The 24409-nt window shown below is 42.3% G+C and overlaps 1 protein-coding gene across 1 annotated transcript; it reads right to left on the reverse strand.

Annotated features, from left to right (window-relative positions):
* Nucleotides 1-1874: 1874 nt before the first annotated feature.
* On the reverse strand, nt 1875-14230 carry LOC148115993 (vomeronasal type-2 receptor 26-like). Its single transcript, XM_087885351.1, has 5 exons — nt 14069-14230; nt 13125-13919; nt 9672-9767; nt 6042-6264; nt 1875-2770 (listed from the first exon to the last, which is right to left on the reverse strand). The coding sequence occupies exons 1-5, from the start codon at nt 14228-14230 to the stop codon at nt 1875-1877; spliced, it is 2172 nt and encodes a 723-aa protein (XP_087741477.1).
* Between the last annotated feature and the right edge of the window lie 10179 nt (nt 14231-24409).

Genomic DNA, 24409 nt, shown 5'->3' on the forward strand with positions numbered 1-24409 from the left:
TTTATTTTTAAATGCAGGCTGCATGGCAGATCAATTTCCCTATCAATTTCCCAGAGATGCTTTTTTTATAGGAATACTCTTCTGTTGATCTTAGAAAGCACAGCAACAGAGCTGTAGGAGATGACTTGGCTGAATCCGAGGGAGTGGTCAGACACATCATCAATCTCAAGTCCCTTCACATCCACAAGAGATCTAAGTCCAGCCCGCCTTGAATTCCATTGATTCTTACCTACTGCCTATTTGCTTTGACTGTTAGTAGTTCAGATTCTTGTAGAGAGCATAAGCTTGCAATAAACCTTTATATTCATTTGAACTACTTAAACTTCCTGATTTTCCTGTGTTTAACAAGAGCCCAGCTTCTAAGGATTCCTGGAGAATGCGGTCAGCTGGAAGGCAGAAGAAACAGGACTTGGCAGTTAGTCGTGCTATGGAACTTGAGATCTTATCATTTATGAGTCAGGGTGATGACATTGGGAGTGAAGGACTTTATTGTGGAAAGAGGAAAATCCTGAAGAGATTTTTAAAAAATTGAGTAGCTAAGGAGTCCCTGCAGATTTTTCTCCGCTAGTTGTTGCCAACTACAGGGGGTGGTGCTCACCTCCATTTCAAGGCCATTGAGCCAGTGCTCTTTAAAGAAATTTCTGTGATCATATGGCCAGCATGACATCATGAAATACTGTTACATTCCCACCAAAATGGTACCTATTTATCTACTCACATTTACATATTTTTTAACTGCTAGGTTGGCAGGAACTGAGGTGAGGACGGGAGCTCATCCTGTCACCTGATGCTCGGGTCTTGAACTTGGGCTGCCAAGCCCAGCATCTTTTTTTTTTTTTTAATTTGATTTATATGCCGCCCTTCTCCGGAGACTCAGGGCAGCTTACAATGCGTTAAGCAATCTTAGCTGCTGAGCCACCATTGCCCTTGTTTGAGTAGGCTGATGTCTTTTTTCAATCTTTTATAAATATGTCTTGTTAATTTCAATGTTGGTGAAATCTTTAATCTTTTGCCTGGAATTCAACCAAAAGGTCATGGGGAGAATAGTTGAATGGTGGAAGGTTTGATTTTCCCTTTCCATGATGTATTAAAAAGTGGTGGTATGTCTCTATCAAGACTTGAAAATAAAAATGCTTCATGGATTTTGGATTGTATCAGGAGCACTGAATCTTATTTATTTATTTGAGAAATATATGATCAGCAAAAAAAAAACAACCTCAACAATACAAAACAAACAAATGAAGAAGTCCATCACATGGTCCAATCATCGCATCATCCCAACTGGACACCACTCCCAGTCACTCCCATCCAGGTGCAGGCTGAGTGTCCTTGTCTCCCAGAGAAAGGAATGTTGTTATGGCTAATTCTCCACCGACTCATTGAAATCCCCCCTCCCAGTTTCCCAGGCACTAAAGGTGGCAGCCCTGAAGCTCCAGAGAAAAAGATGTCTTCCAGGGCTGAAACTCTAGTCCCAGTGATTGACTCAGATACGATCGTGCAATGTCAAATGTTGTTATGTACTTACTGAATGACATTTTCTGTTTAAAAAAGCCAAACATTTCTCTAATCTCAATATGCTGCCAGAATTTTGGAACATGCATTAACTGGAAACCTCATATCACAATCTGTTCACCTTAAGTATGTACACTTCCCTCCTTTTCTATACACTCTATATAATCAGGAGCAAACAGGAAAGAGGAAAATATATTTATTATAAAACATTCATCCATTTCTATTAATTAAAAAAAAACAAGGTTGAAAAAATGGACTTGGTGCTTTAAAAATTTTTTTGTAAAGAATGCTAAAGTATCAAATACTATTTCAAGAATTAGTAACTGATATTGGAGAACACCTATCCAAAATTCACTTTACTGTTATTTTGACATCACATGTTCTTTTGTATTCAGATCTGGCCTGAGGAAAATAATGTAGCATTTGGGAAAAAAGATGAAGCCCAGCAATCCAGCACTGGAGGTTAAGATGGAGAAGACCTGCACAGCCACCATGTACTTCCCCTTGGTGCTCAGGTAGGTGGGCACAAAGGACACCCAAACACTGCAGAAGACCAGCATGCTGAAGGTGATTAACTTGGCTTCATTGAAGGCTGCAGGAAGATTCCTGGCCAGGAAAGCCACTGTGAAGCAGATGGCAGCCAGGAAACCCATGTAACCAAGGGCAGAGTAAAACATGATGACAGACCCTTCGTTGCATTGTAGGATGATCTCTTTGGATTGAGAATGCACGTCAGTGTCAGGAAAAGGGGGATAAGTACCCAACCAAATGCTGCAGATGACAACTTGGACAGCAGAACAACAAAGGATGAGGAAGTTGGCCAGGCTCTTCCCTAACCATCTCTGAACTTTATTCCCTGGTTTTGTGGCCAAGAAGGCTAACACCACAGTGACTGTTTTGGCCAAGACTGAAGAAATGGCAATGGAGAAGATGATGCTGAAGGCCATTTGTCGGAGAAGGCAAGTTGGTTTTGTTGGCCGGCCAATGAACAGGAAGGAAGTTAAGAAGGAAAGCAGGAGAGAAGAAAGGAGGATGTAGGAGAGGTCCCGGTTGTTGGCTTTGACAATTGGTGTTTCCAGGAATTTAATGAAGATCCCCAAGACAAAGCCTGTGGTTAAAGACAGGAAAAAGGCAATGGAAGTCAGGATGATCCCCAGATTTTCCTTATAAGAAAGGTAGTTTTCAAGCTTGGGAATACAGTGAACTTGATCGATGTTTGAATGCTGATCTGGTGTACATTTGGTGCATTTTTCTGCATCTGAAAACAGCAAGAATGGGATCTCATATTAATCATATCCTTTTTATCAAATGCACTGATTGGGTGAAATTGTTCTTGTTGTCCAGCTAGATCTTAATTTTGCTTTTCTTTTGTTAATGTCACCATTTCATAATTAGGGAGGAGGGAGGGAGGGAGGGAGGGAGGATCACCATTTACCATTCCACATCAATGCTTCAGGGGATCAAAGAGACATGGGCCTGCAATAGACTCAAATGCAGACACTGGACTTTTTAGTACAGCTTCTATCAGAAGAAATGGAAGAACACCAAATTTGTCACAGAGCAAGAAAAGATAGGTTGAGTTGGCCTTCATGTTGAGTTGAATATGAGTTAAGGACATCCTGTATTTTGTACAAATAATTTGAGGGTCATCCCCCCTTAACAGCAAGAAGGAAGATTGGCTTGGTCCTAACTTTTGATTTCTCCATCTCCTCCCCTCCTCATCTCCATTCAGTAATTATTTTATTTATTTATTTATTAGTTTGATTTATATGCCACCCTTCTCCGGAGACTCAGGGCAGTTTACAATGCATTAAGCAATAGCCTTCATACTTTTGTAAATACCTGCTTAGTAGGGCTTTCGGCTCCGCCTAAGTGGTGTTCTTTTTTTTTATACAAAGTCAGTTTATTGCTCCCACAATCCGGGTCCTCATTTTACCTACCTCGAAAGGATGGAAGGCTGAGTCAACCTTGAGCCTGGTGAGATTTGAACTTGTAGTAATTGCAGGCAGCTGGTGCTACTTAACAGCACTTTAGTCCGTTGAGCCACCAGGCTCTTTAGTCAATCCATGTGCTGAAAGGTAGTTTTAGTTCATCAGGTCTAAACTATTAAACATAGGGAACAAAATTTTGGGTGCTCTAAGATGGATATTGAATATTGTAAAGGAGATTGGAAAATGAATGAGGGATAGAAGCATGTCACTGGGCTCTGAAAACATCCAAGACAGTTTTAGGCAGAGGTTTGCCATCTGAGCTTGCTACTTGGCTCCCACACATTTTGTTACCAAACTAGGTAACATCATAAATGGGGTTTTGGGTGAAGTGTCTTTTTGTTTATGTCGGTTCTGGGTGGTTGTGTGATCTTGTGACTGGTTGAATCACAAGATTAATTAAACCAGTCAGAAGTCACAAGACCAGAATCACTCTCGTGATTCAACCAGTCTCGTGATTCAATCAGCCTTGTGATTCAGTCAGTCTTGTGATTCAACCAGTCACAAGACCAACCAACCAACCAACCAACCATCCGGGACCTATATAAATGAACAAGACACTTCACCTAAAAACTCTGCTGAAGATGTTACCCAGTTTGGTAACAAAACGTCCAGGAGTCAAGCAGCAAGTTTGAAGGGCAAATCCCTGCCTTTATCTACAACCTGAGCTACGAATATTCTCTACAATTTCTAATCCAAGAGACTTCCCTGCTTCTTAGTTTCTCAGGAAATTTGTAGCCATGAATGTTAGTTATCCATAGAAATGGTTCCATTTAGGGTTGACGAACTGCAAGAATACCTGATTTTCTCTTAAGATCAGGGGTGAAATGCTCCCGGTTTGGACCGGATCACCTGATCCAGTAGCGATGGTGGCGGGTGGTTCGGAGAACTGGTAGCAAAAATCCCTGCGCCCCCTCCCCATTCCCAGCTGAGCCACGCGATCATCATAGGCTGTTTTTTTTACTTTTAAAAGCATTTTTTTCTACAACCTCTTTGGCCAAAAAAATACTTTTAAAGGTAAAAAAAAAAAGTCTCTGATGATCGTGCGGCTCAACTGGGATCGTCAGAAGCTTTTAAAAGTATTTTTTCTACAATCTCTTCGGCCGAAGATGTTCTAGGGGAAAAAATGCTTTTAAAAGCCTCTGACGATCCCAGCTGAGTTGCCTGATTGTGATACACAGGAAATGCCTGTCACCCAGAAAATAATTGACAGAGAGTTGAGAGATAAGACAAGAATACAATTTATTAATTATTTCTTTGCAAAGGTCCCCCTCAAAGTGAGAGAGCGAATTACCATTCGTTCTCGCCGTCTTTTATACAATTTCAGGTTACACCTTACAGGATACAAGCATGTCCCTTGAGTACAATTTCAGACTTTATGTAACAGATAAACACATGATATTCCCATTATGGAAAGTCCCCATAACTCCAGTATATAAAAATACCCCACTTAAAAATATTGCTGATACATGTAATATCAGCATATGCGCACTTCCCTTTCTTAACGAGGTCAAGCTGACCTGAACATACTTCCTCCAAAATAATCTCAAGAACACAACTTCCTCTAAAAACACAGGAACCACACATTCCGTTCTCATGCTCCTTAAACTGTCAGCTAAATTATATAATCAGGTTATACAGAGTAAAATAAAGCCTTAACATGATTTTAAAATGGCGTAACTTAGGCTATATTGTTTTACAGGAATAATCCTAATTTCTTTATTTCTCACACTGATCGTCAGAGGCTTCTAAAAGCATGTTTTTCTGCAACATCTTTGGCCGAAGAGATTGTAGGGAAAAAATTGCCTTTAAAAGCCTCTGATGATCCCAGCTGAATTGCCTGATCATCAGAGGCTTCTAAAAGCATTTTTTTCTGCAGCCTCTTCGGCTGAAGAGGTCGTAGAAAAAATGCTTTTAAAAGTAAAAAAAAAAAGTTGGCCACTCCCACCCAGTTTTATTTATTTTATTTATTTATTTATTAGATTTTTATACCGCCCCCTCTCCCAAAGGACTTACATTACCCCGCCCCCACCAAGCCACACCCACAGAACTGGTAGTAACAAATTTTAGATTTCACCCCTGCTTAAGACCCAATGAATGTCTTTATGCCCTGGCACCCTAGAGATTATTACTGTTCAGAGGAAAAGGGTAAATAATAAAATGAAACATGAAGCGTATTTGTGCATGATAAAGAATAATGTACAACCCCCATTCATCCAGTATCCAGTAACTGAAGAAGCTTCTTGGAGAAGAAGCAAAACATCTTCAAGGAAAAACAAAGTCCTGTTGCCTTTTGAAAAAACATCTTTGGGACAATCATGACCTGGTTGACTGAGAATCTCCATAGGCATCCAGTGTCTTTTAATGTCCTACCCCGTTTAAACTCCAAGATTATTACTTAGATTTTATGATGAACTAATTATAACGATATAAATATTTAAAAAGCCAGTTTCGGAAATGCCTGTCAAATGTCCATTCATTTAAAAAAATGTTATGGTATAGTCTTCTCCAAAGTCTGTCCATTTCTCTGGTGTCACCCACCTTCCATGGTAGAGATGGTTCCTTCTGCACAAGGAAGACAGTCGTAGCAGCAGATGGGCCTCCCTTCTTGAGCCACCTTCCTAAATCCAGGACGACAACTCTTTACACACTTAGAAAGAGGCAGGGGCTGAGCAGAGAGAGGGAAAACATCCAGAATATGAATCCTGAATTTATGTCCAGAAAGGGCCAAAAGAAAAAGAGATGTGGATCTCCAGTTGAAGACCTATTTTTTTAAATTTTTTTAAAAAATGGAGCTCATCAAACTGATTTGATTGAACGTTACTTCCCTTTTCATCTTGTCTTCTATATTTCTCACAGACCACAGTGTTTAATTTAGAATCTGAATTTTTGTACTAAATTGCACAAGAGGATGGATACTTTGCTTTAGTAAAATGAATTTTTGTGAAATCAAACTCAGAAAACAAAGCAAATAATTAAAGCTTAAAAAGGTAAGTTTCCCTGTCCAGTAATGTCCAATTTTAGGGCACAGTGTTCATTTCCATTTCTTAGCTGAGGGAGCTAGCATTGTCCGAAGATGCTTCCATGGTCATGTGGCCAGCATGATTATACACTGAGGGGCATGGAATGGTGTTAGCTTCCCACCAAAGTGAATCCTATTTATCTACTTGCATTTGCAAGTTTTCGAACTGCTAAGTTGGGAAGGAGCTGGGATAAGAATGGGAGCTCACTCCATCACGTGTGCTTGGGTCTCGAACTGTCAACCTTCCAATTGACAAGCCTAGCATTTTAACTACTTCAGAGTTTGTTAAACAACACATACTAATAGATCTCCCTCGGGGGCGGGTTTCAAAACCCATCGCTACCGGTTTGTTCATGGGTGTGTGCACACTTGTGTGCACATGCAATGCTTCTGCACATGTGCAGAAGCGTCCGGATGGGTGGGCGGAGCCTCCTGCTGCCACCGCTACCGGTTTGCCCAATCTGGGGCGAACCAGTAGCAACCCACCACTGATCTCCCTCCAAAGAATATTGAGAAAGGCTACATCCAACAAAAGAATGCACTCATATTTATACATCTCAGAAAGGTGAGAGAAATTGATACATAAGCAATAGATGATGTAAATGTACGCATTCCTAGGTAAAGGATAACAAGTTACTCTAGCTTATGTTAGTGCTGCTCTTGTTTTCCTTAAGAAACCAAAAGGGAGGAATAAAGTAATACAACGAAGAGGAAATCATCTCCCTTAAATCAAGAGGAGGTGGAAGTTAGGAAATGCCAGGTGCTCCCCCCTGCCCCCCGCCCCGGGGACGTAGTGGCTCAGTGGCTAAGACGCTGAGCTTGATGATTGAAAGATTGGCAGTTCAGCGGTTCGAATCCCTAGTGCTGTGTAACGGGGTGAGCTCCCATTACTTGTTCCAGCTTCTGCCAACATAGCAGTTCAAAAGCAAAAATGCAAGTAGAAAAATAGGGACCACCTTTGGTGGGAAGGTGACAGCATTCCCTGCACCTTTGATGTTTAGTCATGCCACATGACTACGGAGACATCTTCAGACAGCGCTGGCTCTTCAGCTTTGAAACGGAGATGAGCACTGCCCCCTAGAGTCAGGAACAACTAGCACATATGTGCGAGGGGAACCATTACCTTTACTCCCCCCCAAAAAAGTTCTCATTGCAAATCTATCAGGTTAAGATATCAGACTGTGCCCTTATCTCTCTCTCTATATATATATCTACTTGATGTAATCAATTCCACTCTTCTAAGAACAGATTTTTTCTCCGATATCACATTACGTCTTGGGTTAAATCTAAAGACCTGCCTCAGCTAACCCTCTCAGGAAAGCATGACTCTTGAAACCAGATAGTTATCAAAAGGAACTTTTACTGAGAGATAGTGATTGCAGGGAACTCAGGTGGAATCTAATGTTCCTGCGCAAACCATTAAGCTATTCTTCCCACTTCAAAACCCAACCCCTTTGATCACCAGTAGCCAATGCAATGCCGCAAAGTTGTTTTGAGAACTCTGAGGTGTTAGCTTGATAGCAGATCATCCCCAAAACACAGTGACCTTGGTGCCAAGGACCTTGAACCGGCTGGGAGGAAGATGGTCCCTCTCCCGAAATCCCACGTGGTTATAGCAAAAGCAAAAGCATGGAAAGAATGCAACCCTGATGGCCTTCTCCCCACTCCTCCATCGGAATGGCAGTGCCCCAAAGGCGACCTGACCATATCCTTTCATAGAGGACTAATAAATACTTATGAAATCCTTTGTGCAGGGAGTCCTTAATTAACAATGATAATTCGATGGAAGTTCAGTCACTAAGTGATGCAGTTGTAAAATGTGATACCATGTGGCATGCTGCTTAGCAACAGAAATTCTGACAATTACCATTGTTAAGTAAGGACTGCATCAGGGGTGGGTTACTACCAGTTCGTAACGGGGCCGCGCGCAATGTGCAATGTGCGCATGACCCCCCATGCTTCCCCCACACATGCCATATGACACCCCACCCCATTTTGGGCCTAGTAGGCCTCCCTGCAGCCCCCCACGGCCCATTTTTGGTCCCAGGATGCTGCAGGGAGGCCTGCTAGGCCCAAACGGGCCTCTGGAGAGGGCGCACTGCTCCCCTCGCCTCCTGTGCATGCGTGCATGACCCCCAACCCCCCATGCATGCACACACAACCCCCTGCCCTCCCGCGCATGCACATGCGACCCCCTGGGCATGCGTGCGCATCTCCCACATGCACCCTTCCCTCACACGGATGCACAGCAGAGACCCAAAAATCAGCTGGCCAGCGGGAGGCATGTGCACGCGGGGTGGAGCTGAGCTGGGGAATGGCTCGTGTGCCCGCAGAAAGGGCTCAGCGTGCCACTTGTGGCACACATGTCATAGGTTCGCCATCACAGGTCTAGGGAGAGCTGTAGATGAGACAACTGCCATGTAAAAGATGTCTCAGCCCACACAAGAGTGATTGTTTTGGAAGGAGTCCTTCCTAGTTTGCTATCTTGGGATTTTCCATCGTGCAAGATTTGATTAACATAACCTTATAATAAAGATAGAGCTAGTACTTCTGGGTGTGCTTTTTCTCTGGACTATCTTGGAGGGATAATAATTTCACAGGAACAGTAAAAAAAATAATTAAAACCAATATTGGGGACTGAGGAGAAAAACAGCTCTTTTTTTTTTTTGCTTTAATTCATATGCCGCCCTTCTCCGGAGACTCAGGGCGGCTTACAATGCATTAAGCAATACATTTAGCTTCACTGGAATAATTAAGGATATGTTTCCTAACATAAATTATTCCAGTGAAGTTGACCTTATAGACACCTGGACATCTAACCTAGGCTGCCCAGAGTTACCCTGTGTTAATATGGGCAGCCAACACATTTTTATAAATAAATAGTAAATAAATAAATAATCAAATAATATCTTATTTCTCTAGGTGAACCTAGATGATATTCAAAGCTATTCACTCCCTGCCCAAGGAATGAAATCCTGTTAGCAAGAGCTTCAGAAAGATAAAATAATTTTCCCCACCTGGTTCAGCTGCTCAATCTTTGCAATAGCATTTGGGTGGATCTTCAACTTGAAATTCAGAGATTGTTCTCTTTGTAGACTCCCAAATTTCACTTGGCTGACTGACTTATTGATAGAATACACCCAACTTACAATGTCCAGGTCTGCTACCAGCTCTTCCTTCTCATCCAGATACACCCCTTCAATGGAATTATTGTAAAACTGAGAATTTTGAAAGAAGGAATGAAGCTGGAACAGAAGAGAATACAAATATATTTAGACAGGGCTTTCAAAGGTGTATGGCAAGACCATATCATTTCAGGGTAGACTGAAAATTTCTCTCTGAACACCTAAAATGAATGTTTCAGATCCATTTATCATTCTTTTAGAGAGAATCTACAAACATTTGAATTGTAACATCTACTGACTTATCAAACCATGACATTCAACAACAAATACTGTGAAATAGGACAGAGGAAAACTTAGACTTTCACGATTCTGGTCTTAAAATCATTATCAATAAAGGAGCAATTCTAGAATGTTGCAAGTTTTGTTTCTTGGCCTGTCCTACATCGTAGAGATAAGTCTGCCAAGGTTTTTCTTTCTCTCTTAGACTTATACTACTTTATACCCATCTTATACTAAAATGTTGGACTTCAGCAAGGCATTTGACAAAGTAGACCACAGCTTACTTCTTGGTAAGAAAGAACAATATGGGATAGATAATACCACTACCAGATGGATTCATAATTGACTAACCAACTGCACTCAGTAAGTAGACTTCAATGAAATTACATCTAGGTGGAGGGAAGCAAATAGTAGAGTTCCAAGGTTCTGTCTTGGGCCCAATTCTCTTCTAACATCTTCACAAATGATGTAGATAAGGGAATAGAAGGAGAACTCATCAAATTTGCACCGTTGGGAGAACAGCCAATATTTTAGAAGATATGCTCAGGATCCAGAAAGACATTGGCAGACTTGAGCATTGGGTCTATCCAACAAAATGCAATTCAATGGTGAGAAAAGTAAAGTCCTGCACTTAGGTAGGAAAAACCAAGTGCATAGATAATATCGGGCTCAGCAATAGTAACTGTAAGAGAGATCTAGGTGTTCTAGTAGACCATTTTATTTTATTATTTATTTATTTTTAAAATTTTTATACCGCCCCCTCTCCCGAAGGACTCGGGGCGGTGAACAGCCAAGATTAATAAACATACAATATAAACATTAAAATACATTTAAAACAAAATTAAATCCATAATGGCTTTCCCCAATTTAAAACCCCTTACCCATAAAATTCACAATAAAAAATTTTAAGCCAGCCCGGCTTGCCGAAATAGGAACATTTTCAGAGCCCGGCGAAAGGTATGGAGGTCCAGGATCAGTTATATCCCTGGGGGTAGCTCATTCCAGAGGGCGGGTGCCCCCACAGAGAAGGCTGTTCCCCGGGGGGTCGCCAGTCGACATTGCCTGACCGACGGCACCCTGAGGAGACCCTCTCTGTGGGAGTGTATTGGCCGGTGGGAGGTTATCGGTGGCAGAAGGTGGTCTCGTTAATAACCGGGCCCTAAGCCATGGAGCGCTTTGAAGATGAGAAACAGTACCTTGAAGCGCACCCGGAAGACCACTGGAAGTCAATGCAGCTCACGCAGGAGAGGTGTTACATGGGAGCGCCATGTCGCCCCCATAAGTACTTGCGCGGCTGCATTCCACACGTTGGAGCCTCCAGGTGCTCCTCAAGGGGAGCCCCATGTAGAGAGCATTGCATCACATAAGTATGAGCCAGCAGTGTGCTGCAGCTGCCAAACAACGCCAGTGCAATCCTAAACTGCATCAATAGAGGGATCATGTCAAGATGAGTTGTGATAGTACAGCTTTACACTATGCTGCTGAGCCGACACATGGAATACTGCATCCAGTTCTGGTCACCATAATACAAAAAATATATTCAGATCCTGAAGGTATGTAGAAAAGATGCTAAAAGGTCTTGAAGCTAAATTGTATGATGAACAGTTGAAAATGCTAGGTATTTGTGGCCTATCAAAAAGAAGGATTGGGGGAGACATGATAGCTGGTTTCTAATACTTGAGGGGCTGCCACAGGGAAAGGAGGTCAATTTATTCTCTAAAAGACCTGTGGACAAGACAAGAAGTAATGGGTAGAATCTTGACAAAGCGAAATGCAACCTAGAAGTAAGAAGAAATTTTCTGACAGTGAGAACAAGCAATCAGTGGAATAGCTTGCTTCTTGAGTTGTGGACACTTCATCACTGGAGGTTGATGGACAATCTGATTGGTTGTCCAATCAAATGGTAGATTGGACAACCATTTGATTGGGATGGTATAAGGCTCCTGCCTTGAGCAGCGGATTGGACTAGAAGACTTCTGAGGTACCTTCCAGCCCTATGATTCTATGATTTTATGTTGTCAAAGTAACAAAACAAAAAAAAAAGGGAAGGAAATGCAAAGGGGAGAGAGATGGAAACTTAGCAAAAATGTATATGTCAGCCCTGGAAGCCATCTTTTGCATTGCATCTTTTGTTGGGGGTGTTACTTGGAACCCTGACGGTATATTTTTCTCAGGACTGCCTCTGTCCATTTCCTAGGAAAGGAAAACCCTTGGCTCCATAGAGTCAGAGAAAAGTACTTTTACTAGGAACGAACCGAAAAGCAACAGATTTCAGGCAAGATCTGAGGTGAGGTGCTCTAAACAGCCATTTGAAACAAACTGTAGAGCCCAACCCCCTTGTTGCTAGGCAACCAGAGGGCTTCTGCATACCAAAGCTAGAAGAAATGGCCTTGGAGAGATAAGCAAAGCCTAGACTGTAGTTGCAAAGCTGTAGTGAAAAATTCTCCACAGACCCATCCCCTCTTTTCCAAGGCAGCAAGCTAGCTGACAATTTTTGTGTTCAAAACAAATGAATTTGTTAAATTATCTATTCAGTTCCCAGAATTGTAAAATTTATATTCAGCTGTAGGAGAGGTACCTGTTAATGTATCTCACCTATGGGGTTTTGATGGGGTTAGTGCAGGGGTGAAATGCTCCCAGTTCGGACCGGATCGCCTGATCTGGTTGCGATGGAAGCGGGTGGTTTGGGGAACCGGTAGCAAAAATCCCTGCACACACACACACACACACCCATGCCCAGCTGAGCCGCACGATCATCAGAGGCTTTTTTTTTTTTTTACTTTTAAAAGCATTTTTTCTACAACCTCTTCCAACGAAAAAATGCTTTTAAAAGTAAAAAAAAAAAAGCCTCTGATGATCGTGCGGCTCAGCTGGGATCATCAGAGGCTTTTCAAAGCGTTTTTTTCTGCAACCTCTTGGCCGAAGAGGTGGTAAAAAAAAAATGCTTTGAAAAGTCTCTGACGATCCCAGCTGAGTTGCCTGATCGGCAGAGAGGTATTTTTTAAAAAGCCTCTCTGACGATCCCAGCTGAGTTGCCTGATCAGCAGAGGCTTTTCAAAGCATTAGAAAAAATGCTTTGCAAAGTTAAAAAAAAAAAAAGTTGGCCACACCCACACAGACACATTACCCCCCCCACCAAGCCACGCCCACAGAACCGTTAGTAACAACTTTTACATTTCGCCCCTGAGTTAGTGTTACCTGTGGAGTTTCAGTGTTCTTATCATGTTTGCTTTTTGTTCTCTTTGATCTGGATATAAAAGCTGCATTTAACACCCGGGTCACAGCCCAGATGGTGTTGTAAATGAAATAGTCATCCAGAGACAAGATCTGATCCATCTTCTCTTTGGGCAGAGCCTCCAGCTCTTTTTTCTCTCTGCACCGTCTCCAGACTTTCACAGAGAAGGCATCCTTGGTGTACAAGCACATAAATGATTCCTCTACAAAGCGTCGCATGGCAGAATAAAAGGGCAGAGACAAATCATGGTTTGCTGCTTGGTTTGTTTTCATAAGAAAGGAAAAAATGCTATGGATGCTCCGAGTGAACCCCATGTCCTTCAAATATAAGGATACGTCACGCAGGATTGTTGTCACCAGGATTTTTCCTGTGAAAGGTTCCTTAAAGTATTTAAGTAGCTGATGTGTAATCATCATCCCCATGTCAACCGAATGAGACTCTGCACCGTAAAGAAAGACATTCACTTGTCTCCAATTTCGGTATGGTTCAGGATCTATCACCACTTTCTCTATAATTGTGGAAAAGGCTTGGGCTATAACAGGACAAATCCCACTCCTAATCAGCATGGAGGTCAACGTCCTCATGAACCTCTGTCCCTTCTCAGTGTCTGTAGCCATCAGAGCTACCAAGGTCCACTTGAAATGGAGAAGCAGCTTGACCATCCCTGGGTACTGGACTCCTTCAGCAGGGAGCATCGGGTAGAAGAAAGGAAACCGAGTTTTATCCCTCAGAATCTGGAAAGCAAAACTGTAACTGATCTGAAAAGAATGGAAGGTGGTAACATTTTAGATTGAAAAAGCAAAATTCGATTCCTCCCATACCCAGAAGAAAATGTTTTGCCTTTATAGCAGAGGATGTCCAGTTCAAAGATGTATGACTGAAAACTGCCTCTCCGAGAAAGACACACCTGAGGGATTTTGTAGGTGCCCAACATGGTTGACATCTGGATGGAGATGCCAGTCTCGGCCCCTTCAAGAACAGCCACCGTGTTTCTCTGCCTTCCACAGCTGTAGTTGGGCACATTGGCCTCCCCATCTGAAAGCAGGTCCAGCAAAGCTTCTGAAGTCATCTGTGCACTGTAATAATTGTTATAGATATTATAACCCAGAGTGATGTTGGGTAAGAGATGGGAATCCTGATTTATCTCCTGGATGGCAAAAAGGAAGGATAGCATTTTCCAGTACTGTATCATTAGTATCCTGGAAATATAAATACATTAGAACATTTTATGTAACATTGTTAAAAAATAATACTAATATGCTGAAGCCCAAGAGTTCCTCTGAATGGATTACAATATTCCTGAAAATATTGATATGTCCAGACTCAGATGCATAGAAACACATGAATACAATTAGCAGCTGTGATTGTTAACAAAGCCTATATGTTATCATTTTCTGTATATGTTTTAATTTTGAATTCCGTTGAGTGGAGACATATCCTACATTGGAATCATTATCTGGCATCAATTAAAAAAGGAACTCATAATTTTTTGGAAAGTCAGTGACTAAATACATTCAGCTCAGTGATTCCTGAAGATTATCCATGAATTTAGGTCCATAAAAAAGAATCTGGAGGTTATCTCATTTTTAACTTAGAGGAAACATAGTATTCCTGCATTTTTCTGTCCATCTTGATCTCTTTCTGGGACAAGGGACATTATCTTATTTCTTCCATCCACAGTGTAGCTCTGTTCAAAGGACGTTAAGGAAATTGAGATGTGAATGAAAGTTAGCAAAAGTAGGAGATCATGAGGACAATCCCTGCGAAGATAGGAGAGGGAGCCTGGAATGCAGTGCAGGAAGATTGACTTACCCAGATAACTGACTTGAAGGACTTGTATGGAAGCTTAAAAGTCGAAACCTACTCTTGGTTGCAGAGATGATGCCCCCAATTGAAAGCTCTCCTGGCCGGTAATAATTCTGTGGACCCAGCTCATCCCTGTTCAAAGTCAGGAGGCATTTAGCTTTGGGCATCCCCCAGATTTCCTGTGGCCACAAAAGCAGCAGAAGCAGCAACACAACTTGTATCCTTGACTGAGCCTCCAGAACTATGTCACTTTTGAACAAAGAACACAAGAAAAAGACAGAAGAAAGCCAAGCCCTCTTCTGAGAGAGAAGTTTCAGAGTATTTCCTTAGCCAGGTAAGAAAGTCTTGCCAAGGCCTCACATCTCAAGGAGAGGGGACTAAGTGCAGCTCCTGACTGTTCAAAAAGACCTCCCAGCTCTCTCTTTCTCCAGACCCAATTATGCATTCATGTCTTTCCAATGCTATGAGCTCAGTCAACAAAACATCACTGTGGTATTGGGGTGAAAACATGTTATTGACATCTTGCTGTCAAATCTTCTGAAAACGTGCAGACAAATCTCTGGAGATGTAGCATCAAGGGAGACAAATAAATCACTATGATTTGGATAATGGCAAGGAAGAGAGACACCAACACTTTGAACTCTGAATCAACAAGCATTTGTGCAAAGGGACAAGTCACTGATGGGGTACAGACGTCGTGTGAATGAAAGAGAAGAATTTGGCCCCAAACATCTCTAAGAAAATCTAGTAGCAGCAGAAACAATTTTCATAGGTATGAACATTTGGCTCCCAATTTATTTGGTTTTCATTCGTGGTGGACTTTGGCTGCACCCTTATCCAAGGATCTCTATATGGTAATCATGACATAACAGAGTAACAGAATGAGTTAGAATCAGGGGTGGGATTTTACCGGTTCGGACTAGTTCAGGCGAACCAGTAGCTCCGACGTTCAGCTGAGAGTGAACCGGTCCGCTCTGATGATCAGGTGGGTCCACCCGCCTGCCCCTGCACTTTACTGACCTATATCTTCTCAGCTGATTCACTCTGTTGCACCTCAGCTATATTACTCCCCACCACCAGTAACGCGGAAGGTAAGTTTTTGTAAAACTGTGCATGTGCGCGCAGCGAGCGTCAGGCACATGTGCACGCGATCACCGAACCGGTTGTTAATCCGGCAGGATCCCACCACTGGTTAGAAGGGACCTTGGAGGTCTTCTAGTCCACTCCCTGCTTAAAAAGGAGATCCTATACCATTTCAGACAAATGGCTGTCCAATCTCTTTTTAAAAACCTCCACGGATGGAGCACCCACAACTGATCTGCTGAGATAAGTGGTGGCTCTTCTTTTGAATGCAGACAAATATGGGAAACGGGTCCCTTTTGTAATAGCAGTTTTAACAGTTCAGTCATGTCTGATTCTTGATGACTTTATAGAAAATGCTCTCCATGCTACCCTGTCAAGTGCAGTTTCTTTCAGTTGTTGGATGTTCATCTTTGTATCAGTTTTGATTATATCAAGATAGCGAGTTCTTTGCTTGCCCCTTCTTCTTGATCTACTAACCGAGGGACGTCAAACTCAAGGCCTGGGAGCCGGAGCTGGCCCATACGGTGCTTAGATCTGGGCCACAGGGCATTCCTGGAAACTGTGAAGGATGACCCGCAGTGCCTCTGTCAATGAAAACAGAGCTCCAGTTTCACTGGCAGAGGGTTACAGGAGGCTTTCGCGCCGAAAACAGAGCTCAGGAGCCTGTTTTCTCTGGCAGAGAACTCAGTTCATCACACGCATCCGCGACAAGATGGATGTCAAGGTGGCCATGCCCACCCTGGCCACACTTTATTTATTTATTTATTATTCAAATTTCTATACCGCCCTTCTCCTTTTGGACTCAGGGCGGTGAACAGCCAAAATAAAACATTTATACATAAAGTACGATTAAAAATAGATTTAAAATAATTAAATTTGGCCCATAGTTTAAAATTTATCAATTTAAAATCCATATCAAAATTTAAAATCAACCATAAAATCATAAAATCAAGAGAGACCGGCTAACTGAAAGAGATGAGTTTTTAGGGCCCGATGAAAAGTCCGGAGGTCGGAGATCACTCGTATCTCTGGGGGTAGATTGTTCCAAAGGGTAGGTGCCACCACAGAGAAGGCTCTCCTCCTGGGGGTCACCAGCCAGCATTGTCTAGCCGACGGCACCCTGAGGAGGCCCTCTCTTTGGGAGCGAACTGGCCGGTGGGAGGCTATTGGTGGCAGAAGGCGGTCCCGTAAGTACCCTGGCCCTAAGCCATGGAGCGCTTTAAAGGTGATCACCAACACCTTGAAGCGCACCCGGAAGCCAATGCAGCTCGCGCAGGAGAGGAGTCACATGGGAGCGCCCCGTCGCTCCCATAATCCCCCGTGCAGCCGCATTCTGCACCAGCTGGAACCTCCGGGTGTACCCCAAGGGGAGCCCCATGTAGAGAGCATTACAATAGTCCAGACGAGAGGTGACGAGTGCTTGAGTGACTGTGCGTAGGGAGTCCCGATCCAGAAAGGGGCGCAACTGGCGTATCAGGCGAACCTAATAAAAAGCCCCCCTGGCCACGGCCGTCATATGCCCTTCTAAAGACAGCCGTGCGTCCAGGAGGACGCCCAAGTTGCGGGCCCTTTCCGTGGGGGCCAGTGATTCGCCCCCAATAACCAGCAATGGCATCAGCTGGCCATACCGGGACGCCAGCAGCCACAGCCACTCGGTCTTGGAAGGGTTGAGTCGAAGCCTGTTTCTCCCCATCCAGACCCGCACGGTCTCCAGGCACTGGGACATCACTTCCAAGGCATCGTTGGGATGGTCTGGGGTGGAGATGTACAGCTGAGTATCATCAGCGTACTGATGGAACTCCACCCCAAAACCACGGATGATCTCACCCAGTGGCTTCACATAAATGTTGAACAGGAGGGGCGAGAGGACCGACCCTTGTGGCACCCCACAAACAAGGCGCCTCGGGGTCGACCGCTGCCCCCCTGTCAACACGGATTGCGACCGGTCGGAGAGATAGGAGGAGAACCACTGCAAAACGGTGCCCCCCACTCCCAGTCCCTCCAGCTGGCGCAACATGATACCATGGTCGATGGTATCAAAAGCCGCTGAGAGGTCTAACAGGACCAGGATACTCTGGACCCCTGAGATCAAACACAACCCTCAATGAAATCAAGTTTGACACCCCTGCACTAACCATCCCAAGCAACATTGACTTCTCTAATGAATTTGCAAGGATGACATGGCCAAAGTAAATCAGATGTAATTTTTTGCTTCTAGTGATGTGTCTGGTTTTATATGATTCAGCACCTCTCTGTTGGTTGCTCTGGCTGTCCATGGTATAGGCAATACAGTAGTCCTTGATTTATAGCCACAATTGAGTCCAGAATTTATGTTGCTAAGCGAGAAATTTGTTAAGTGAGTTTTGCCCCATATTATGACTTTTCATGCCACATTTGTTAAGTGAATCACAGCAGTTGTTAAATTAGTAACACGGTTGTTAAGTGAATCTGGCTTCTCCATTGACTTTGCTTGTCAGAAGGTTGCAAAAGGGGATCCCATGAACCTAGGGTACTGCAACCGTCATAAACATGAACAAATTGGCAAGCATCTGAATTATGATCACATGATCATGGGGATGCTGGAAAGGTTGTAACTGTGAAGAATGGTCATAAAACACTTTTTTCAGTGCTGTTATAACTTTAGTGAATGGTCACTAAATGAACTGTTGTAAGACAAGGACTACCTGTAATTTATGCCAGCACCACAATTCAAAGGCATCATTCTTCTTTGATCAGCTCTTCTTTGTGTCCAATTCTCTCACCCATACATCATTATAGAGTTATTTTAGGTCCCTTTTATTTATCTATTTTTTAATTTCTTTCTTGTAGTTTACCAAATCACATTATCAAATATCCTGGGAAAGAGAACTTTTATTCATTATATTGATCAATATAAAGGTTGCCCTGATAGACTGGTCTCACCAGAAAAAAATACATATTGATCAATAGTTTGACTTCAGGTTTTCCTATTCAGTTTAGTTTCTGTCTTTTAGAATTATTGTTCTATATTGAGAAATAAAGTTTTGCTTTGCTTATGATAATGAACAAAACCATATAGCATGCATTTATTGCTTAAACGTGACATTTTCACAATTTTGGAAAAAAGGATAAGAAGAAGAAAAAAAGCAAATGGTTAATGCAGTGATAAAATTATTATTATTATTATTATTATTATTATTATTAATAATAATAATAATAATAATAATAATAATAATTAGTCGCATTTCTATGCTGCCCAACTCCCTAGGGACTCTGGGTGGCTTACAGCAAAAAACAATGTGAACAATATCCTGTAAATTTTTTAAAAAAGAACATTAAAAACCCCTACACTCCATTCCATAACAATATAACAATAAGTGGCACACAAGTTACCAAATTTACCCTGTTTCCCCAAAAATAAGACATACCTTAATAATAAGCCCAATCGGGCTTTTGAGTGCATGCGCTAAAATAAGCCCCCCCCTTGAAAATAAGCCCTCCCTGAAAATAAGCCCCCCCTGAAAATATTTAAACACATGCGCAGCCGATCCCCACCATGTCTTCTGGTTAGGATTAGAGAGACAGATCTGGAAATCAGGTAATATGGCAAGAGAAGCCCCGTCTTGTTCCACATGCCCCAAAATAATAAGACCTCCCCAAAAATTAGGCCAAGTGCTTATTTTAGGGTTCAAAAAAATATAAGTATCAGGTTTCGATGCTATCTCAAAATAAATGAATTTCCAAACTGCCGATCTTTGAGGAAATTTTCTCTTTATTGAGCATAGTGATCTGTCCCTGGCTCTTTCGCGGTCAGTACTGACCTTTGCCCCCCAATCCCTCCCTTTCCGATCCCCAATTCTCTGCGTCTCATTGGCTATCTTCCAAGCCACTTTGCTCATCCCTTCTCAGTCAGATCACAGGAATGTCTCCCTCCTCCCATCTCTGAGGAGACAGAATCTTCAAAGAGATTAAGTAGGCAAAAGTTCAAGCTTCTCCTCTCCTTATATATGTCAGTGCTGGGACACTGACATCAAGACAAGGTCTTATTTTTGGGGAAACATGGTAGTAGACTCAGGAAGTCATTGCAATAATCCAAACAGAGGTGACTAATTTGAATGTCTCTCCTAGAACTAGGAGTTATGGGTCCAGATGTTGTCCAACCAAAGACTGAGTTCTTGCCCAGGGTGCTGAAGGCCAATTGAACACACCAAGGTGAATATTTGATTTACACAACTTTATTCTGTGCAGGACTTAGGGAAGTTTCCCTCAAAGATTTTGTATCCGCCCCTAATGCTCAGAGTCTTTATAGGCAAAAACGACAACCCCCTACATCATAGAATCATAGGGACATTATTATAGAAATCTCAGCAAACATTTTATAACTTTCAACAAAATTGATGAAATATCAGCAATAGCCATGTTCTTGTCCATAGGCCACAGTTGATCATTTGCTTACTCAAGTTGTATCCAATTTCCTTTTCCTTATTTATAGCTAGCTTTACATCCTGCCTTTTGCCTTCTCCCATGATATATTTTGAGTTACGTTTATGTTTAGTGAGGTTATTTGCAACTTCCCCTTGTGTTTGCAATTTGCAAATTCTGCTTATGTATGCAAAGCTATTTTATTCATTGATGTGTTCTGATTGTGAATTGCTTGATATGCCAGCAAATCTTAATTTATTGTTTTATATGATATTGTCCTGGGAGCTTCATCACTGGAGGCTTTCAAGAAGTGACTGGACTGCCATCTGTTAGAAATGGTGTAGGGTCTCCTGCTTGGGTGGGAGGGTTGGATTAGATGACCTACAAGGTCCCTTCCAACTCTGTTAATCTGTTTCTCCTCTCTTCTTCTTAACGGCAGCAACTAGTAAACTTTGGCTTGGCTTCCTTGGGGTTAAAACTATCAAGCAGATTCCTAGAGGGGAAGTTGTCCAACCAATGTTGACAAATACTGTGGAGAGATTCAGCTTTTACAGAGACATGCTCACTTTGTTTCTGTTTTTGTTTTTCAAACTTCTTCTCTTCAAGCAAACACAGATGTTCACCTGATATGAACATAGGCATACACAAGTACCATATTTCTGAGAGTAAGGTGACACAATCTCCCATCATCCATTTCAGTGGTGGGTTGACCCCGGTTCGGACTGGTTCGCAAGAACCGGTAGTAAAACCGGCGGGAGGCTCCACCCACCGACCCCGACGTCATCAGGAAGGCCAACAATCAAGCAAAGTGAGTGTGTGTGCGCGGCCCACTTGCGAACCAGTAGTAAAGGTAAGTACAACCCACCCCTGATCCATTTACTTCAAATATTATGCCCAACAATTTCAGCACTAGTTTTTCCTTCAAATACCTTCCATGTTGAAGATAATTAGAGTAAGAAACTTGTACTCACATAGTCATACGTGGTCCCCTCAGATTTAATAAACAGATTAAAGACACAGCAAAAATCACTGACTGAAGGCCAGAAGATACCATGGCTGATATATGTACCAATTTCTAGGAGGCTAAAACCTGATCTTAAGCATGAGGGAGAGACATTAAGAACAAAAAGGAAGGGATTTGAAAATTGAAAATTTAGAAACATAAACTTGGGTCTATTAAATAAATCTTTTGAGAAGCAGTTCCATAACAATCACCTTCCCAATCTATTTTATCTTAAGTTGTTCTTTTGTATTCAGCATTGGCCTTAGCACAATAATGTAACACTTAGGGATGAAGATGCAGACCAGCAGACCAGCACTGGAAACCAAGATGGAGAAGACCTGCACAGCCACCATGTACTTCCCTTTGGTGCTCAGGTAAGCAGGAATGAAAGACACCCAGACACTGCAGAAGACTAGCATGCTGAAGGTAATCAGCTTGGCTTCGTTAAAGGCCCCAGGGAGATTCCTGGCCAGGAAAGCCACTGTGAAGCAACTGACAGCTAGGAAGCCCATGTAACCAAGAGCAAAGTAAAACATAATGACAGAACCCTCATTGCATTTCAAGATAATCTCTTCAAGCTGAGAGTGCATGTCGGACTCAAGGAAAGGGGGACAAGTCCCCAACCAAATGCTACCAATAACAACTTGGACACTTGAGCAAGATAGGACAATGGCCAAGCTCTTCCCCAGCCACTTCTTCATTTTATTTCCTGGCTTTGTAGCCAAAAACGCCAACACCACTATGATTGTTTTGGCTAGCACTGAAGAAATGGCAGCTGTGAATATGGTGGTGAAGACCATTTGTTGGAAAAAGCACATCACTTGCGCTGGTCGGCCAATGAATAGGAAGGAGGATAAGAAGGAAAGCAGAAGTGAAGCCAGGAGAATGAAGGAAAGGTCTCGATTGTTGGCCTTCACTATTGGAGTTTCTAGGAATTTAATGAAGATTCCCAGCACAAAGCTTGTGATTAAGATCATGAACCCAGCAAAGGAAACCAGAAGAATCCCCAAATGTTCTTCATAAGACAAATAAATTATCATTTTAGGAACACAATGGTCTTTCTCTTCATTTGGGTGCTGATCATCTGGACACCTGGTGCACTTTTCTGCATCTAAAAAAATAATAAGATTAGCATCTCTGCCACTGCTATGACTTTCCATTCTATCCAGTATGTTCCTTAGGTGGAAGTTGAAAGCCAGGAGATCCAAAGTCCATTTGTGATGGAGTATATGTGTTTGTCTATGTGAGTGTGCAAAATATGATAAAGAGATGGAGGACAAGGAGATGCTCATTAACAAAGGATATACGGAGCTGGTGAAGTGATTGATTTAATTGTGCTGTTCTGCCATGGTGGTGGGGGAATGAGTTTTTTAACGGGTTTTTATTATATGGCTCAGAGGCTAAGATGCTGAGTTTGTCGATCGAAAGGTCGGCAGTTCAGCGGTTCAAATCAGGGTCAGCTCCCGTTACTTGTCCCAGCTTCTGCCAATCTAGCAGTTCGAAAGCACGTAAAAAATGCAAGTAGAAAAATAGGGACCACCTTTGTTGGGAAGGTAACAGCGTTCCGTGCACCTTTGGCATTTAGTCATGCCGGCCACATGACCACGGAGACTTCTTTGGACAGTGCTGGCTCTTCGGCTTTGAAATGGAGATGAGCATCGCTCCCTAGAGTCAGGAACAATGAGCACATATGTGCGAGGGGAACCTTTACCTTTACCTTATTTTATGGGTTTCCTTAAAAAAAAATTAAGTTGCTCAAAGTCATCTACTGTATGTGTGAGTTGGACAGTTATATAAATTAAGTTGGACCGTTATATAAATGAAATACTTGTTCTGCAGGAAATTTGAATGTTACTCATACAGTAAAAACCATCTCTAAGTAAAGATGAATTTGAAGCAGCTAAGTTCTTTTCACATTGCAAGACTTTAATTTATAGAATCAGAGACTTCAAAATAAAAGTTAGCTTCCATGTTCTTATACCAGCTAATCTGAATTGGATCCAAAGCTGCTTTTTTCAAAAGGCAACTGTGAAAAAAGAGCTCTGTGTTTTTGAAGTTTTTGAAGACATTTTGCTTCTCATCCAAGAAGCATCTTCAGTTCTGATGGAATGGTGGGGATACCCTCCATTCCCCACCATTCAGTCAGAACTGAAGATGCTTCTTGGATGAGAAGCAAAATGTCTTCAAGAGAAAAAACACAGAAAGTCCACTTCCTTTTGAAAAACTACCTTTGGGACAACCATGCCATCGGTCTGAATTAGAGATTATTAAGCAGTTTTTTTTTTAAAAAAATTGTGTAATCCCTTTAATAGCTGCATTTTGTCTCCAAAATGCTTTGTCTAGTGTGCTTCTGCTGGTTTTATTCTATATAATTGAAGATAGTTGAAGTCAACCATTTGCCAACTCTATCATTCCTGATTGATGGTCATTACAGAATCATGGCATTGTACAGTACCTTGGAGGTCATCGGGCTTTGATTTAAATAATTTTTAAAACCACACAAATTTGTTTGGAACAGGAAGATAAATTACTTCTTCCTTTAGAGAAGGGGGTGCTATACAGATGTCCATAAAAATAACAAAGGAAAGGACGAGGAAACAATGCAGTGAGAGCAGTGGTGGGATTCAAAATAATTTTACTACCAGTTCTGTGGGCATGGCTTGGTGAGCATAGTGTGGCATGGTGGGCGTGGCTTGGTGGACGTGGCAGGGGAAGGATACTGTAAAATCTCCATTCCCTCCCCACTCCAGGGGAAGGTTACTGCAAAACACCCATTTCCTTCTGATCAACTGGGACTTGGGAGGCAGAGAATAGATGGGGCAGGGCCAATCAGAGATGGTATTTACCGGTTCTCTGAACTACTCAAAATTTCCGCTACCAGTTCTCCAGAACTGGCCAGAACCTGCTGAATACCACTTCTGAGTGAGAGCTGTTGTATGGGGCAATGTTAGTGAA

Source organism: Pantherophis guttatus, chromosome 2 (genome assembly GCF_059756535.1).
Source record: "Pantherophis guttatus breed Tessera chromosome 2, ASM5975653v1, whole genome shotgun sequence".
Classification (NCBI taxonomy): Eukaryota; Metazoa; Chordata; class Lepidosauria; order Squamata; family Colubridae; genus Pantherophis; species Pantherophis guttatus.

Bases quoted from the DNA above. Each gene is read 5' to 3' on its own strand.
- LOC148115993 (XM_087885351.1), bottom strand. From the start codon at position 14,230: ATGACTTCAGAAGCTTTGCTGGACCTGCTTTCAGATGGGGAGGCCAAT. The intron at 13,920-14,068 runs GTGTGTCTTTCT...CATTCTTTTCAG, and splicing joins GCACCTACAAAATCCCTCAG to ATCAGTTACAGTTTTGCTTT. The intron at 6,265-9,671 runs GTAAGTTGGGTG...TTAAAAAAATAG, and splicing joins TGGTAGCAGACCTGGACATT to GTCTTCAACTGGAGATCCAC.